General features: G+C 41.3%; 1 protein-coding gene across 1 annotated transcript in view; it reads left to right on the top strand.

Moving 5' to 3' along the window:
* Positions 1-6,164: 6,164 nt before the first annotated feature.
* The window catches only part of GALNTL6 (polypeptide N-acetylgalactosaminyltransferase like 6), a 451,443-nt gene continuing 439,130 nt past the window's right edge, over positions 6,165-18,477 (top strand). The window contains exon 1 of the mRNA XM_069013725.1: positions 6,165-6,391. Coding sequence (XP_068869826.1) covers positions 6,254-6,391 — 138 coding nt within the window. The 5' untranslated portion in view covers positions 6,165-6,253. The remainder of the gene's footprint in view (positions 6,392-18,477) is intronic.

Genomic DNA, 18,477 nt, shown 5'->3' on the forward strand with positions numbered 1-18,477 from the left:
GAGCTCCCTCTAGCCCGTTCTGCTCTCCTATTTATCAGTGTAGACATCTCCAAAGCTTGTTAGTGATGGCTCTAGTGAAAAATCGGAACTGAAGATGACATCTGTTACCTTTTGGTATATTCTGCACATTTTACAGGTTTGGTGAGATGAGATTCAGTCTTGTTGAGGAATCTTTGCAGAATGTACTGTTTTATTTCCAGTAATATGATGTTATTTTAGATCCAACCTGGATCAGTTTGTGTGATAAAAGTGTGAAGGCTCTGTGTGTTATCAGACAAAGGAAAATCCTGCGTGTTAAAACAGTAAAGTTGATGTGAGGCCTTACTAGATACTTGGAAAATGTATAGCAAGGATTCTGACATGGGACAGCAAGAAGACCAAAAAGGAGGGCTGGTCTTCAGAAAACCCAAATGCTTTTCCTAGCTATCACGGAGCTGAGTTTTTTCTGTTCTTGTAAAGCTAATGTTTCTGTTTGTTGAAAAAGATGATCTAAAAGAAGATAACTTTTTCTCATCCAAAATTCTGCAAATGCCATGTTCCTGTACCATATTTAGGTCCAAATTACTGTGGATTTGTGTGAAAGGAAGAATGAGCAACTATTTTTCCTGACATCAGTGTTTTATGATTACTGAGCTATTTAGAAATATTTGACATTGTACTGATTTTCTCTCCCAAAATAAACTTTTCTGATTACCCTTGCATTTCAGTGATTTCTTTTGTGAAGTAGTGAATCTGCAGCTTGTGAGGTAACTGCCAAAAAGTCTGATCCATCAGCATTTTTGTTTGCTTTCTTGAGTTTCTAGTGGCACAGCAACAATGAAGAAGCAATCATCCATCATCCAGCTAGTCAAACAGAACAAAGTTCTGAAAGTGGAAATAATTCATGGTGTTATCATTATGCATTTAAATTCTATGTGACTTTTATTGGAGTTTTTCTTCAGAATTTTAACCAAACTTTATCATTCTGGAATAGGAATGATGCTATTTGCTAAATGCCAAAGGTTTGGGGGTGGGATGTGGGATGGGACACACAACTTCCCCAATAATACTTTCATATAATTTAGGTTTTTTATTTTTATAAAACTTTTTTTTAAGGTAATGGACCTTTAAGAGTACTACGACTAGAAAATTTCCACTAACTAAAAAGAAGCGGTCTTCAGATTTACATATGCTTCAATTTTAATAAATGTTTTTAGTATACTTCTCAAGTAAATTTTCTGTCTCTATGCAATAATGACAAACCTAGTAACTCAAAACACAAAAGCCAAAATCCAAAAATTTTGATAAAAGGAACTTCTCTCGAGTTTGCTCTGGGAACTGAATTTCTTGATTTCCTATATGCATAGGAGGGTTCCTTGCTTTCCCTTTCAGCTGAAATTCTCAGTTGACTTTGAGAGCAAGAGTTTGATTCCAAGAAAACCCCAACAAATGAGAATTACAAAATATATTCCCACAGTTAGCAGCAGTACAAATATGTGATGAGGATTTTGAAACTTGATGACAAAACTGGAGACAGAGGAGGACCAAATGACTTAGAAAGTCAATAAAAAATGTTATATGCATTGTTATTAATAGCCAGAGTCTACATATAAAAGAGCATTTCATTTTTTGAGGTGAATATGTTGAAAATTTTCTCTTCAGAATCTATTGAAAATAAAGGTTCTCTGTGGGAGTCTGGAGGATCTCGAATTTTGAACTTTTGCAAAAGAGTACTTTCATTTCATGTCGAATTTCCATTTCTACTATGCTACCAGCATCATGGCTTTCTCTTGAGGTTTAAGTGATCTTAAGACAAGTGATGGAGAGAGAGGGTGTGAGGTGCTCTGAGAGACCCTTGGATGTCTGAGGATGAAAACCAGGTGTGATAAAGCACGTCAGTCCCCTAAATACCAGAATCATCAATTGTTTGCAACTCTGTTTCAGATCAGGGTTGTATTAGCAAAAGGACAGATCTCCTTGCCCTTCTTCCTGCCTTTGAGGGTGGTTTGCAATGCTCTCTCCCACTAAGCAGATGGAAAAAAATCATGGGAACAGACCTGATCATTTTACATCCTGAGTTACCTGGAGGTAAATACTATAATCAAAGCAAACTCCCATTCCATTACCTTTGCACACTCTTTTTATATGGCAATATTATAGATGGTTAATCATCATTTTACTAGATTCATCCTCTGCTTAGAGCACATCAACCTCTGATGTTTGTAACAGTGAATGTGAAGGTGGGTACTTGTCTTTCATGTGAGGGCAGAGTTTTGCTTCTGCAATAAATGCACTGAATAGTGGATTTCCTGCATGAGGAGAATTGATTAGCTGTGAGCTGGAGTCTCTTTCGAGTAATTCTATACATAAAGAATTTTCTGTGATCTCAGAAAATTTACCTTGGAGGACTTCAGCTTCTCGGTTGGAAATGCATAGCTGGACAGCTTTGTAGTTCTTATCTCTGCTAAGGTATTTTACACTCTTATTTTCCACCCTAGGTCATATCAGAAATCTTGGCAGAAGTTTTGTCTTAGGTGAATATGGAAGAGGGAAAATGAAAATATGTCCCCAATACACTAAGTTGTGGTGCCAACGTGTGCATGGTTTCAGGATGCAGCTCTTTCATTATTTATCATTTATGGCTTGAGATTTCAAACATCAAATACTTGAAGGTTTGAACATATTCCCATGAAGAAACTGTATATTCTGCAACTCCACTGCAAGTTCTTCTAGGGCAAGCATAAGTTATTGCCACATGTCTTGTTGTATATTTCCAGCTTTTTTACTCACACAATGGTGATGTTTTCTTTTTCCTTCCTTCAACTAGCTTAGTGCTTTAAAAATTCAGCACTGCCTAATAGGGCTAGGTGGCTTAAGACTATGTGAAAAAATATTTGCCGTAAAATATGCCTTTAATTCTTTACAAAGCAGACATGAATTTGCCAGTTGTGGCCCATGACCCTTACTACAAATTTTTTCTCAGGATTCAGGAAATTAAATTGAATTTCATCTCTCGAGAGTCAATGTCTGCATTCACTTCAACCTCCAGAGGCAGACATAACTGGCAAGCTGTGGAATTCCAGATGCAACCTCTCCTAAATCTTTCCTGCCAGTAGTCTTACTTTTTCTACACAATTATTATATGATCTCATAGCAATCATTTCTATACTTAGGATGGTTTTAGCTATTACGCTTTTTGCACTGAGTGGAAGAACATCAGGGCTGAATGTCTTCAGACAAAAAGGCAGCTGAATCAAAATTTCCAGTATGCTTGGTAAATTTCCTAACTCTGGATGATGAACTACAAAAGTAAGTGGAATTTCTGACAAGACCAACGCCCTTTGGTTTTCTGAGTATTTTAATCTTTGGATAGATTCATCTCTTGAATATAAACCCCAAGTTTTAAAATTCAGTTGAACCGAATAGTTTGTTAGTTAGAAGCAACAATAAAAAAGTGTAAATGCTTGCACAGACTTTTTGATGACTTTGTGTGACATTGTTATAGCCTGGCAGGGGTGAAAAGGAACCAATGAATCCTTTATCACCAAGACAATGGAACAAGCCTTGCACACGACAATCTTCTAAGCAAGATTAGTTTACTTAGGTATGTCAAGTTGTCTGGAAACTACAGAGAGAGTAACGTATCCATGGCATTCCCTTAAACGTAGGAACATACATTTTACAGAGCTCTGTGAGGAACTAAAGTTCTTGCTAACAGTCTGGATTGCAGAATTGAACAAATTTTGTACATTTGTATATGACAGGAAGATCGGCTTAAATTCAAAGTGGTTTTGACCAACTGGATAAATATTTTGGAAAAAAAAAGTTATATTCAATAGAGACAGTACAAAAGGGAGATACATTCAGTCATAGAAATATGAACAAAGGATTAGGTGATCTTGAGGGAAACAAAACCAACCAGAGCTTAAATTTTATCAAAAAGCGGTACTGCTGTTACAACCAAAGCTTGCATTCCATATGAAAACATGGAAAAAGAGTACACACTGTGACATCTGCATGATTATCCTTCTTTCCTTTTAAACAATTACAAGATCCCAAGCAGCTTATTTGCTCCAGCTTTGGACTTCAAATGAGATACAAATCAGTTGAAGACAGTCCTGATGAAGGCAGGAGTATACATCAGCTCTTGAGATGTCCTGGAGTGCCTAAAGAACAGTTTCTGGAAGTGGGCTTTACCTATGTAAAGACTGAGAGCAATACTCTGCTTGCTGTCCCTTTGGCAGCTAGTGTAATACTCTGGAATCACAGCAAGGAAGGTTCAGGTTGTACGTTAAGGAACAGTTTGACACAGCAAGTCAAAACAGATTGCCTGAGGAGGCTGGAGTGGTGCTATCGCTGGAGGACTTCAGAATGGGTTAGACAAACACTTGTCAAGAATGGCGCACATGTAGTTGATCGTGCCTTGAGGCAGAGCCATGGAGGAGCTGACCTCACAAGGTCCCTTCCAGTCCTACTTTTACGTAAAGAGCATTATGCTATTTCCTTCCACCCCACCTTCATTGTTCAGAGTTTTTTGTTCTGCTTTCAAGCTTTCCCTTATCGCCAGCTACTCCCCTAAAAATAACCTTTCTACTGCCCCTTTTACTGTTTTATGCATATGTAGAAAATGGTTTTTTGAACAAGACAGTTCTGTGGATGGACAAGACTGATCTCATCCATGGAAAAGGACGAGACTATTTCTCACCATTTGTAGCTATGTACTGTGGTTACAGAAAGAAAATTCTTATTGCAGGATTAAGACCTAGACATTCAGAAATATTTTAGTCACCAACAGAAACAGGAACTGTGGCTAAAGTGACAGCTTTCTGTATGCAGGGCAGAAAAAAAGGAAGGGGTAGCTTTATTTTTCAGTATTCATTCTGGACACACCAACATTACGTGTCTGGCACACATTTTCCGACTGTTTGATGTGACAAAGCTGAAAGGGCACTAGGTCCTACTAAGTTTAACCTGAGCATCCTCCTGTTTTGCTGAGAGGAGTTAGTTTGAGAAGACAAGGTAATTGCACTGCGTAGGCAGAACGAGCAGCTGAACTCAGACCAGAAGCCCAAACGGGTCCGACTGCAACATGCTGGGTACAAATCGACAGCGCTTTGAACATCTCCCTCCCTCGGTGCTGCTACCGAAGTGGGGGGTGACCTCAGCCCCCGCGATTCGGGGAAGGCTGCAGCTGCTCAGGTTGCGGCCGGGCGGGCTCGGGAAAGGCGGCGCTGCGAGGGGAGTCCGGGGACACCCCGGCAGGTGAGCGCCCCAGCACCACCTGGCGCAGCGAGCCGGGGCCCCGGGCAGGGAGCCGCCCGCGGGCTCTCCGCGCGGTTCCCCCCGCATTTCACGTAGCGCCGTGGAGGACGGACCGGAACGGGAATTGCAAGCCCCGTCCCCTATGCGCGGCGGCGGCAGAACCAGCAGCAGCAGCACCGCCCGGCTCCGGCCCGCGGGCCCCGCACCGGGCTGTCGCTCAGCGCCTCGCCCGCCGGAGGGAACGGCGCGGAGCCAGGGGATGGGATGAGGCGGCCGGGATGAGGGGGCGCGGTGGGGCGGGCCCGACACCGCCCGCCCCCGGCCCGGCCGGCGCACGTGGTGGCGGGGGGTGCGGGCCGCCCCTCCCTGCCCGCCTCCCCGGCGCGGAGGGGCGCGTTGTGCCGCGGCGCCGGCATCAGCCCTCTTCTCCTGCTTTTTGGTTTTTTTTTTTTTTTGAACTCTTGCTTAGCAAATTGCGCGTGATGAGCTCATGATGCCGCGCCCCCCCGCCCGGGTCGGGGCAGGCAGGGGGACGTGAGGCGGGCGGGCGCGGCCAGCAGCGGGGGCTCCGCGCGGCCGGGAGGAGGGGGAGCTGTCGGTCCCACGCTGTTTACTGGACTCGGGTTGTGAGGCTTTTCCCTCCTCCTGTTTTTAAATATATATATATATATATGTATATTTATTTATTTATTTATTTTTTGCCCCTCTCCCGCTGTGTGGCGGGTTGTTTGCCGCTCTGTTCGCAGGTGGATCCATGAGCTCCCCCAAGAGCGGCACCGCCGCCGCGCAGCGCCGCGCCGGGGCGGGGGGAGCGGCCGCCAGGTTCGGCCCCGCTGCCGCTGCGGGGGGCGGCCCCGCCCGGGCTCCGGGTGGGCAGGCGTGAGGCGGGCGAAGTTTCTGCGCCGCGCCGGGCTCTTCCGAGGGACTGCGGGCAGGGAAGAACCTGGCCTCGCGGTGCTGCTGGAGCTGACACCGCCGCCGCCGCCGCCAGCAGAGCAGCCCGGCTTTGGCCATGAAGAGGAAACAGAAGAGGTTTCTGCAAATGACGCTGCTCTTCACCGCGGCTCTGATTTTCCTGCCCGACATCGGCCTCTGGTCTCTTTACAAGGAGAAGCACCTGGTGAAGCCGCCCGAAGCCGCCGAGCCGCAGGTAGGTGCGAAGCCGCCCGGGAGCACAGCCCCGCGCCGGGCGGAGGGTGGCAGCCGCCCCTCGGGGCACGGCCCCGGCTCTCGCCCCCTGCGGGGCTGCGGGGGGCCCGGCGCCGGCCGAGGGCGCGGAGCGGAGCGGAGCGGCAGCACGTGCGCTTGTCCTACCGCCGCGCCGGAGAGAGAAAGTTGTGGGAGCATCTGACTCTGCCGGGCTGGGCTTCCCCGGGAAGGGCAAGGGGTGAGCAGGCACGGAGGCTGCCTCTGAAATTAGGAGGACATGGGATTTTGTGTGCTGCGTTGGTGAGCTGAGGGTGATGCTGGGCTCTAATTTTCATTACAAGAAGTGGAGGTTTTACCGCAACTTTTGTTTGTCTGCCTGCCTGCAATACTTTTCGAACTGGTGTGTGGCTGTAGGTTCGCTGAAATTGCTTGGGGTCCGTGTAGATGTCTTACCACCGAGATTTTGTGTTTCCTTTTCTGTTGTAAATTCTACAGAAGTGACTGGCAGTGTTTTTTTCTCTTCTGAGTATTACTATTGTGACTTGATGCGGCGACGCTGTGTGTAACTGCTTGTCAGACTGATATCACAAAGAACTTTCAAATATTTTCAGCTTACAGTTTCCTTGATCGCTATTATTAATAAGAGCAGTTGACATAAGCTGTTCTTTGCTTGAGTTATTCTTCAGCTTGCTGGGTTTATGTATGGCTCATAAATCACAGTATGACCTGCATTAAGTGAAGTTTAGTTTTAGGGAGTTGTTGTAATGCACTTCTTTATAACCCTGCCTGTAATTTACCAAAGTTTATGTTTGTTCTGTTCAACAGTACAATGTTCCTACACTGTAATTGTCAGTGTAATTTAAATGTAGCATGAATGTTTCATAGATTATTGGTAGAGAAATTATGGGATTGTATGATCTTTTAGCTTGTTTACCACTTACATTGCCTTAACGTTAGAGTGTATTAGATGGCATCATTTATCATTTTAGTCTATTAGTAGCCTTCATTTCAAGGGTCATCACCCGTGTATGTAATGCACTTTCCACATACTAAACGTGTTTAAGTCAATGGCTTCAATTGGGCAATAACTTATTTGATTCTTTGTTAATAAGGGTATCCATTACAGGAGTTAGTCCTCCAAAGTATCATAACTTTGGTTAATGAAATATGCTGAAAATTACTAGAGGAGGAAGTTAAGTGTATCTTCTTAATTTGAAGCTTACTTTATGTTTCTGTGGGTTTTAAAATGCAGTTAGTTGACAGGTGCTAAGATTTAGTTGGAAGTAATTCCTGCTGAAAGAAAATTATACATGATCATAAGTGTCTGTCATTAGTTTACAAGGTGCACACTGCAGTCTTTGTAGTTTCTAATTTACTTTGTGACTTAGGAAGGCTAAGGTATTCAGTGCAAATAATTATTTCCATGTGTGCATGGCTCTTTAGAATACACATGCCTTGATGTAAGATGAAATTTCTAATGTTCAAGAGTGCACTCTAAGTAGAGCATGATTGAATAACACTGAAAGGGAGATAACTTTTTTTTTTTTTTAAGAAAAAAAAAGTTCTGGATAAAGTGATGTAAGAAATAAACAGCTAAGCATATGTGAAGGACTAGCAAGGCTTGCTAATGAGACCACAGAAAATTTTACATTGCAAGTTTTCTGAAAAGGTCTTTTTACTAGCTTCCCTTTTTCTCCCCCTTTTTTTTTCCCCTTCCCTTTTCTCCCAGTCTGAATACTAATTGAGCAGTAAGGGGACTGTTTAATGGAAAAACAATAAAAATGAGCAGTGAAACTTTGAACCTTACAGTTGACTCTAATGTAATTCCGTTATCATTTTAAGTATTGAAATCATGTTGGCAATGTCATTACCCAGTAAGGATGGAAGGTTGAAGTACAGACAAGTAATGCAATTAGGGTACTTATGTCTTTTGATGTGCGCATTATAACCCAAAATACTTACAAGGAGCAGGGATTGAAATATGAGTTTGAGTTCAACTCCCTGAAATATAAAGAAAATTTTAAGGCTTCTTTGTGACTGCCCTAGAAATGAGGTCATACTAGAAAAGACTGCATTAGAAATAGTATCATAGTAGAAATGTAACTTCTTTTTCTCCCATTAAGTTAGTAGCAGATGCAAGAATTTAAACACTCAGCACAGTTATTCTTTGCCCTTGAGGTGTTCAGTTTCTTGGTACTTAGTGTGACTTAACTCAAGTTTAGAGGTCAGTCCTACTGAAACTGCAGCAGACTTTTCTTATATTCTTAGATCATGTTAGGTTACAAAGGTATGTGTGTAGAGTCAGCACATCATGCTAGTGACGTACAGTTGGACTGCTGTGGTGTGTCCTGACCATTGGAGAGAGCCAGAGTTGTCTGTGACTTCAATAATTTAGTTACAGGCTGAACTAGTTTTACCCTCATGGGTAAAATGAGTGTCTAGTTGGTATTCTGACCTTGACAGTAATGTTTATAAATGTGGTGTCTTAAGAACAGTTAAATTCATGTTATATTCATCAGGTGGTTTTGAGGAGATGTCATGGTGAAATGATGTTTTGACTACTTATAAATTAGGCTTTCCCATTCATTGGTGAAACAAACATCCCCAAACTTCCCTGTGAATGAAGGGTCTGTCAGCCTCTCCCACCACCTCAGCTGCTTGCCACAGCACTGGAGTGAAGGAGGGATGGCAGTCTGATGGAGGAGGTATTGATCTCCTGACAGCAGTAAGCAGGGAAGCTGTTCAAAAGCAGTCCACAATGCAAAAACAGTCTGTTTCTATCAATGGTAGAACAGTGTCCCCTGGGGACTGTGTCATTTCCAGCGCCTAGAAGAGGCACTTGTGTTCTTTACTGCTATCTAGAAATTCTCATATGACAAACCAAGTTGACTTTATTTCCATGAAAATAGTGCTGCAATAAGTTACACAAGAATTTTTTTCATTTTGCAGATTCTGTCTCTGAACAGAGAAGCTCTTCTTTATGAAAAATTAAAAAATGAGAAAATGATACAACTATGATTTCAGACAACATTAATGATTTTGATCACTTTACATTAATTCTATAAAAATTATTAATCTCTATGAACCTTTGTTTCATATAAACTTTTTAAAGCTGTCATGTTTACACTTGAGAACTTGATAGGCTTGATTTTTATATTTTGCTTATTGTTATTTACTTTTGGTTTATCATATTATTTAAAGTGGAGCTTCAAGGGTAAAGGTACATATAAAGGTTCTGAATTATGTGGTGCAACAAGATTTCCATAAGATATAGTTTGTCGTAAGTGGTAGACATGAGGAAAAAAAAAATACTCAATTTCTAGTTTAATCTTTCTAAGACTGCCTTCCTTGCTATCCTGTGGGAATAAGGGAAATTGAATAGGGTATTTTTATTGCCTTTGTAAAAAAAAGTCTTAAAAATTCCTTTACACATTATGGTGTCCTTGAGTTGTGATTACAGTTTTTACAGTTAGTTTAACTTTAGAGGGTGAGTTTGTTTGTTTTTGTTTTGTCATTGAGATATTATGTATGTGATAAAAGTATCTTGTCTGATCTTTTGATAAAATTCCAAGACTGGGTTGTTTGGATACAAAGTTATGCTGATAAAACTTTTAATTTCAATTTTGTTTTCTGTGGAGGAAAAGCAACAATTTAGTGCAATGAGTAGGATGTAATCCTGGTCCAAACCTGATTATCTCATGCTATCTAAACTTAGTGCTCCTTTATTTGGCTACAGTAAGGCTTTACCTTTGTCTGTTCATACACTGTCAGTATATGAAGCATAACTTAATGTAAAAGTACCAAATTTCTTGCAGCAGCTTTCCAGTGTCTGTAATGTAGGTATTGTGATTTGTTTCTTTCTGTTCATATGGGAGGCCAGTGTGGGTGGTGACTGAGAGTCTAGTGAGCTAGCCCCTAATATATTTCAGCTTCATTTTGTATTTTTTTTCATTCATTTGTCACATCCCTGCTTCCTGGTGTCAAATCTCCTCACTTAAAATTGGATTGAACAGCAGCATCTCTTAGTCACAGATGCTCTGTAATACTTACAGGTGTATTACTGAAATGCTTTATGATGTGTAAAGTAAGGAAAGAAGGTGGATTTCTGGCTTCGTTTCACATATACGCTGGGGCAGTGAGGTGCACTGCTTTAACCTCCTGACTGAGGCACTTCTCCTGGAGAAACTGGTGATGGTGTTGGCCCTTTTTTATTTTGATGCATGCACAGTGTCCAGATCAAAGAGCAAAAGCTGTGCTGTGAGGGGGAAATGTTGTTTCATGGGATAGTCATGGAACTCTCTTTCCATTGTCCTGTGAAGCCTGTACTTCTATCTGGTTAGCCCAGAGATTATAACTTTCCCATGGGATAGTGAGGTATGGATTTGAATTAACTCCTTAGGATAAGGAGAACTTAGTCCTTACAAATCCTAGGCCTCTATTGTAGTTGGCAAACAGGCACAAAATTGACTTACTAAGCCTGGTGGTTATGAAAGTACTGACTTTGTCTTCTGAATCCAGAAAGCAGCTTCAGCCTCAATTCTGTCTTGCAAACAGTCATTAGCTTCTGAAGTCTGTGAAAGAAGTGAAATAATAAATTTACCCCAGAATGCAATGTTTCCTACTGTTAAGCACACAGGTTCTGATAAAAATAAATTTTCCAGGACAGTTAACCCTGTTAACTCACTATTGATGCCAGCAAAGTACAAAGCTTGGGTTGGTGAATTCTGTTTCTGGTACATAAAAGCAGTATCTTGAGAGCAAAACTTTCTTCTCCTGCCCCCCTCCTTTAGCTGTATTTCCCTTGCTTTTCTGGTTGATTTCAACAGCTGCAAAATCTTGTACAAAATATACTTTGGTTAGGACACAAATATGCACCTGTTTTCTTTTATTACACTGTTAGGACACTGTCAGTTACTTACGCATTTAGTTCCACTGTCTCAATTATTTACTTTTGCTTTCACCACAAACTTACAAGGCAGGAGAGTTTTGTTTCTCTTTAGCAAAGAGGTAAATAAAGTATAGAGTGACAAACAGGCTCAAGTCTACAAAAGTAGCTGCTTGACATTTATTTGTACTATTTTGGGTGAGTACCTGTCAGAACCCTAAAAAATACTGATAATGAAGCCTTACTTTCTCTGCTCAGTTTCTATGCATGTGCTGTTCCAAGCAAGTCCTCGTTTCTCTCCTCAGAACTTCTCTCCTCAGCAGCTGGGACCTGGTGTGTTCAATCCCCTTTAATTCTGTGGCCCTGTTCATTGCTGTGCTGGTGTTTCAGGTCCAAGAGTCCCCACACGTGGCATGACAAAACAGAGCTTAGTGCCTTAAAATGCAGAGCATTGGCAACCTGAGATTGCTGTTTAGGTGTTTTAACTCACACAGTTAACACTTACGTAATTCAGTTCTTTTACCTAAATTGTTCATGTATAATTTCATTCCCTTGTATATATTGGAGCCTACTGAGGATAATATCATTTGAGTTCTAAAACCTTTGTTACTTTATTGCCAAAAATAGTACTGTATCTTAAAACAGTATGCTGCTGTTGTATTCCGTATACCAGAGGGAGCCCTCCTGTGGTTAATTTAATACCTATCAATTTTCAGGAGTGTTACTAAATAGAGTGTATCTTACAGGATAAAATAGACTGGTTTCTATATTTGATTTTCTTTCTGTTTAACTCAGCATTTGTAATGCATTTCAGCTAGTTTATTGTGCACAGTCATTTTGGATTAGTCCAAATCAAAACAGAAGATCAAGAAACCTCAGTTCATGCTGACACTTGGACTTGTGGAAAGAATACTGTGATGAAGGGGATTCCATGTCCTTATTGAAGCAGTGGGGTGCAAAACTGCTCAGTTATTAAGGGGGCATACCCAAGCTGTGTTTTGTCCCCTCACTGGGACATGATGCTCAGTCCTTTCCTAAACTTCCTCATCTCCCTGTGCAGGGAATTTCTCTGGTGTTTGGCTGTGAAGAATTGCAGTGTACTATAGGTACATCCTGGTCAGAAGCCAGACTGCACTGTATGTACTGTGTGTGTAGGCAGGTGTCTGTTCACATAAAGAACAATTCAGCTTTTCTCCTGTTTTTAATGCTCAGACAGGTAACTTATGGTCTTTGTTTAGCAATATGCTGCTGCAGACATTTATAGCAATTGACTGCAGCAAGACTGTGTGTGCTAACAATTTTGATGGATTTGGGCCAGGAGTAGACATCTTGGCTACTTTAAATTAGTCTGAAAAAAATTAATTCATAAATCAAGTTAAATGCAATGCAACTCAGGAATCCCAAGCTAAAAATTCTACATGTATTGTAAATGTTCCTGTGGTCAAAAGACTAAATTGCCCTGACCAAAAGAAATAGCAGTCCCATTCTTTTAATAGTTTCTTTAAAATGTGAAAAGGCTTCATTGGGAGATGGCAACGTTCTGAAACTTCTTTCTGAGAATTCCAGCGTGTCATGTTTTAACCTCGGCAGGCAACTAAGCACCACACCACTGCACTCTCACTCCCATCTAAGTGGGATGGAGGAGAAAATCCAAAGGGTAAAAGTGAGAAAACTTGTGGGTTGAGGTAAAGACAGTTTAATAGGTAAAGCAAAAGCCTCACACACAAGCAAAAAACAGAATCAATTCACCACTTCCCCTGGGCAGGCAGGTGTTCAGCCTTCTCCAGGAAAGTCAGGCTCCGTCATGCATGACGAGTACTTGAGAAGACAAATGCCATCACTCCTCTTGTCACCTCTTCCTTCTTCCTTCAGTTTTATTGTGATTCTGATGCCATATGGTAAGCACATCCCATTGGTTAGTGGTTTTCAGCTGTATCTTCTCCCAACTTCTTGTACACCCCCAGCCTCCTCAGTGGCAGGGAACTACAAGAAGCAGAAAAGGCATTGACCCCGTGTAAGCCCTCCTCAGCAACAACAAAAGCATCCCTGTGTTACCAGCACTGTTTCCAGCACAAATAAAAAATACAGGCCCCTACCAGCTACTGTGAAGAAAATTAATTTTATCCCATCTGAAATCAGCACATAATGTAAACAGGTTTTTAAGGTAAAACTCTGTAATAATTAATTGATTTCAACCTGATTTTGACAATTGTCACATTTGGGAGGGTTTCACTGGATGATATACTTCTCTAGGTAGTCTTACTCAAAATACGTCTTCAACAGAGAAATCCTTTCCCTCTTCATAAGAAACAACTTGGGAGAGACCTGCTTATGATGGTTTGCTCAAGAGGTAAAGAAGAGGAAGCAAATCTATTGCAGGGATTTAACAGGACTTCATGCTTATTTTTCAAATTCTTTACCTTAATTTCCATGATTTTCTATACATTTTTCTATAACATGGCTCCAAGTCTATGCAAACACCCGGTGATTCAAGTCAGCTATTTAATCACCTGTCTTGGGGTGACTTCATGATGTTGTATCCCACATCACTGTTCTATGCCCAGAAAGTAATTTTGTGCCTTTCTATGCCTTTAAACTGACCCTGAGAAGAGAAAAAAAACCCGACCAAAACTTTCAAAGCAGTTTGCAGTGTTTCAAGGACACACAGAGATAGAGACAGTTGTGTGCTGCTGCGGGGAGAGAGAGGAGTGGAGGAAGCACTGCTTGCTTTACAGCCAGCTTTCGGCCAGGTTTTTTCAGCTCCTTTTTCTCCAGAGAGAGACAGAGTTGAACTTTGCTTTCCTGGGACTTTGGTTTCTTTTTCTCTTCTTCTTTTTTGGACTGTTTCAACATCAGAATACATTGGGAGAACTTTCCATCGAGGCCTTGGCCCTGGAGGTGGGCCCACCACCCCGTCCCAGCTCCAAGGAGGGGGAGAGAGATCTACGGGAGGACTCTGAAATTTTCCCAGGTTTCTCTCAGCAGAGCGAGAGGTTTTATTATTTAGCATTATTATCCTTTTACTGTGTGTTTGTTAAATAAATAGTTTTTATCTCTTCACTTTCCTTCTTCCCTTTGAGGAAAATACATTTTTTCCTGAACCTGGTGGAGGAGGGATGGTTATAACTTGCCTTCTCTCAGAGGATATATTTCCAAATTTGTCCAAACAGGCACATTACCAAACTAATAACAAAGAGAATTGCCGGAAGAAAAATTATGAAGTGTATGTCCAGCTAACATAGAAATATGTAGGCCACAATATCCCACTCTTTTCTGGATGCTTGTACTCTGCAGGGTCAGAGCTGTCATGTTTCTGTTCGAGGTCATGTTTCACTGGAACAATGTTTCCTTATGCTGTCATTTTAAGATCTCTTGGCGGATCCTGTTGAAGGAATTTCTTATGATCTCTTTCTCTGGTCAAATCCTGTTTATTGAACACCTCTGCTCTTAGGAAGCAGTCACTAGCTGAAGTATGAGGCTTTCTAGTCACATGTGGATTTAACAGATAACTAGAGCATCACTTTCCCCACTGTCACCTCCAGCTGTTGGTTACCTTCCCATGCCAGAAATTTTCAGCCAAATCCCTGATGACGGGACACAATGGTATTTGACAGATGCTTCATTGGATCATCTGAAACCACCTCCACAACAGTATAAGCCTATCACCAGACTTTTCTCTGAAGAAGATGAAGAATATTTTTGTGTCGTCTGCAGAGCCATGTGAACAGTCACTGCCCTGAGAACTGCAGCAACAAGAAGTTTGGAGATTGGTGCCATCTGGCAGTACTATGAATGTGCAGTGCCATAAAACTTGTCATGTTTGTTTCACCTGAGAGCTACCATGTCCAGTGCAGTTTTCTGTGAGTTGCCAATTGTTGTTTTTTGTTTGTTTCTTTTTAATGCTAAATTTAAAGTGCAAATTGGATATGGTAGACTGGAAAATCTGGCCTGTGTGACTTAAATGTTACATTGATCAGTGATAAACCATTGATTCTGTACTTACGAAGCAATGGCAATTGAACAATTTTCTTCTTTGCTACAGAGTGGTTTATAACAGCATGTGATACTGCTGAGAGGTTTAGCTAGGCAGAGTAATTATCTAAACTAGAATTTTGTCAGGACACCAGTATTAGTACAGGGTGCTTTAGAAATTGGATTGCTCGCTGAAGTGTGTAAGTGTAGATTTATCAGATTAACTTAAAGTGCTCATTTGCTTAAAGAAGCATAATTTTTCATACTTGTACTTAGAATAACAGATGCGTTTATTTAGAAAATTTTAGCCTGTTTACTTATTTTTGCTCTCTGAAAATAGTTTTCTATAAATTAAGTACTAGGAGAAGGCAAATATTTAGGACAAATAAGAACATTTTATAGCAGTCTGTGTATGACAAGTTCCATTTATAGATGAAAATGGGGAAGAGGAAGGACTCCTTGTGTCTCTGTTTAGAGCCAATGTCTGGGAAATACAGGCCCTGCAGTGTTACCAGCTCCTCTACTGTGAGATAAATATTTTATCCCATATGTTTTTGCCTCACTGTAATTAAATCTCCCAATTTTGCATTAGATAAAACAATTTTCTGCCACAAGCAGTTTGTCTTTCTGTTTTGTCATCCAGTCCCTGGGCTAAAAGTTGAAGTTGTAATGTAACTTCTGGGTAAACTTTGTGTAACTCTGCTGAAGCTTTGTGGTTGTGTCCAAGTGGGCAAGTTCAAACTGTGCACATGGACTTGAGAGGTTTGAGACATTCCCACCCACAAGAGGTAGCTCCAGAAGATACTGGCAACTGAAATCTCTTCTGCACAGATTAACTTCACCTTTGGCAAACTTTTGCTTGTCCCTGGCAAAGCCTGTATAGATGCAGTAGTAGTTAGCCAGAGCTAGATAACTTGAGGAGAGACTGTAAATTGCACCAAATGTAGTGCTGAAGTACCATCCTTCAGTGGTTCCCCAGTTCCAAATCCTTAGTCTTGAACAGAATTAATACATGGTTTAATGCAATAGTTGACTTTTTTGATACGTTTTTTTTAATATGAGAGCACAATGCCTAATGTGGTTTTTCAGCTTTTATTTTCAACATAGCAGCACACTTCCATCTCTTGCCTCTTTTTCTCTTTATTTGCTTTTTCTTGGGGGGAAAACCCCCACATTTCAGATTATTTAATGGTTTTGATATCTCAGTTCCTGGGAAAATTACTATATTGGATTGAGTTGTGGAAATTTTTAGATTGCTTTTTCTATAGAGCAGTAATTTCACATTAGCATGGAGAATGCACTTAAAAGACACATTAATGCCATCCAACAAGCAATATATTTCTATTTTTCTCAGACTCTGATAAATGACTACATTTTGAGCTGTGTTTGTTATGGGTACAAAATGAATGACAGGCTTGAACGGATGTTGTTTTTCCAAAATTGCTCAGTATAAACTAAAGTGACATGCAAATTGCTGATCAAATTTTACAATTATAACACCAGTATAAAAATGTAAATTCAGAACTTTTATGATATTGAGCAAGAAATTCTCCACTAAAGTTCCAGAATCATTAAAGACACAACATAGATGAAAACAAAAAATACTTATGATGGCTCTAAAAATTAGCATGAAACTAAAAAAATGACATACAAAAGCCTCACAGCAAAATATTCCTGCAGTATATGTAACCTGTGTTTCACATCAGATTAAATCTTTTCCAGCATCCTTGGGCATCCTTGACATAATTCCCAATAATGGTGAAGCAGTGGGTATTTCTCCAAGCATATGGAGATGCTCCTCCATGGAGGTCAGACTTTATTTTGAGTGATATTGCTTGAACTATATAGCCTGAGAGGAGTGTGGTTTCATATCTATTTTCCCTAAAGTAATCAATTTAAGAAATGGAAGCCCAATGGAAGTGCAGCCTATGCTTTGCTAACATGAAAGTGAAGTTATGTTCAGCTCCACCAACCGCTTGTACTAATTGATTTTGAAAACTGCCATTTTTAGCAATGTAGACAGACATGCCATGTGAACAGGAAGAGCTTCAGAGGACAGGAAAGTTCTGGAATTCCATCAGGGAAAGCAGCAAAGCTGCAGAGGGATAGGGAATAAATTTGACTAGAAACACAGTCCATTACCTTCTGTAATCTTTTCCTGTCTTTCCTGTCTGCTTGCTCCCTGAGGAGATGGTGCACCAAGAGCAGTAAAGATGCTGAGACGTTGTTTAAGCCATTCATACACAAAGTGTTGAGAGAAACTACTTGACAAAGAGTTGTTATTAATGTGAAACTTACTATAAAACTGAGGTAGTTTCTCAGCAAAATTCTGTGTGCTGTAGTGTGTGTGCAGACCCCACAACAGTGCAGTCACTGAAGATAAAAGGTGTTTTCTTTGAAGCAACTTCAGTATGAACATGTGAGAGACATTTTTCTTCAAATGCTCAAGACTCACAACAGATGTCTCCATCAGAAGCAATGAAGAAAAAATGCATTTTATATTGGGAACAAGGAAATGGAGATGGCATCATGCTAAGCAGCAACCTGCTTCTGCATCTGGAATGGATGTGAATGACAGATGAACATGGGAGATTCTTCTGGTTTCAGCTGAGACAATTCAGAGTAACTTTCTTCCCAGTGGCTGGTATGGGGCTGTGTTTTGGATTTGTGCTGAACACAGGGTTGACAATGTAGAGATATTTCTGTATTGCTGAGCAGGGCTAACAGAGCCAAGGCCTTTTCTGCCTTTCATACTGCCATGCTGGGGAGGCAGGTGGGGGCTCCTGGGTGGTTGGGAGGGGACACAGCCAGAACAGGTGACCCAAACTGACCAAAGGGATATTCCAGACCATGTGACATCATGCTCAGTATATATGGAGGGAAGAAAGAGGAAGGGGAGCAACATTTGGAGTGATGGTATTTGTCTTCCCAAGTCACCATTACATGTGATGGGGCCCTGCTCCCCTGGGGATGGCTGAACACCTGCCTGCCTGTGGGAAGCAGTGAAGTCATTCCTTGTTTTGGTTTGCTTGCGTGCATGACTTTTGCATTCTCTATAAACTGTCTTTATTTCAACCCATGAGTTCTCTGGCTTTTACCCTTCTGATTCTCTCCCTGATCCTACTGGTGGGGGAGTGAGAGAGCAGTTGTGTGGGGCTTGGCTGCTGGCTGGGGTTAAACCACGACAGTCCTTTTAGGCGAGCCAGACAGGAGTTGAACCATTGAGTTAG

This window comes from Aphelocoma coerulescens, chromosome 4 (genome assembly GCF_041296385.1).
Source record: "Aphelocoma coerulescens isolate FSJ_1873_10779 chromosome 4, UR_Acoe_1.0, whole genome shotgun sequence".
Taxonomy (NCBI): domain Eukaryota; kingdom Metazoa; phylum Chordata; class Aves; order Passeriformes; family Corvidae; genus Aphelocoma; species Aphelocoma coerulescens.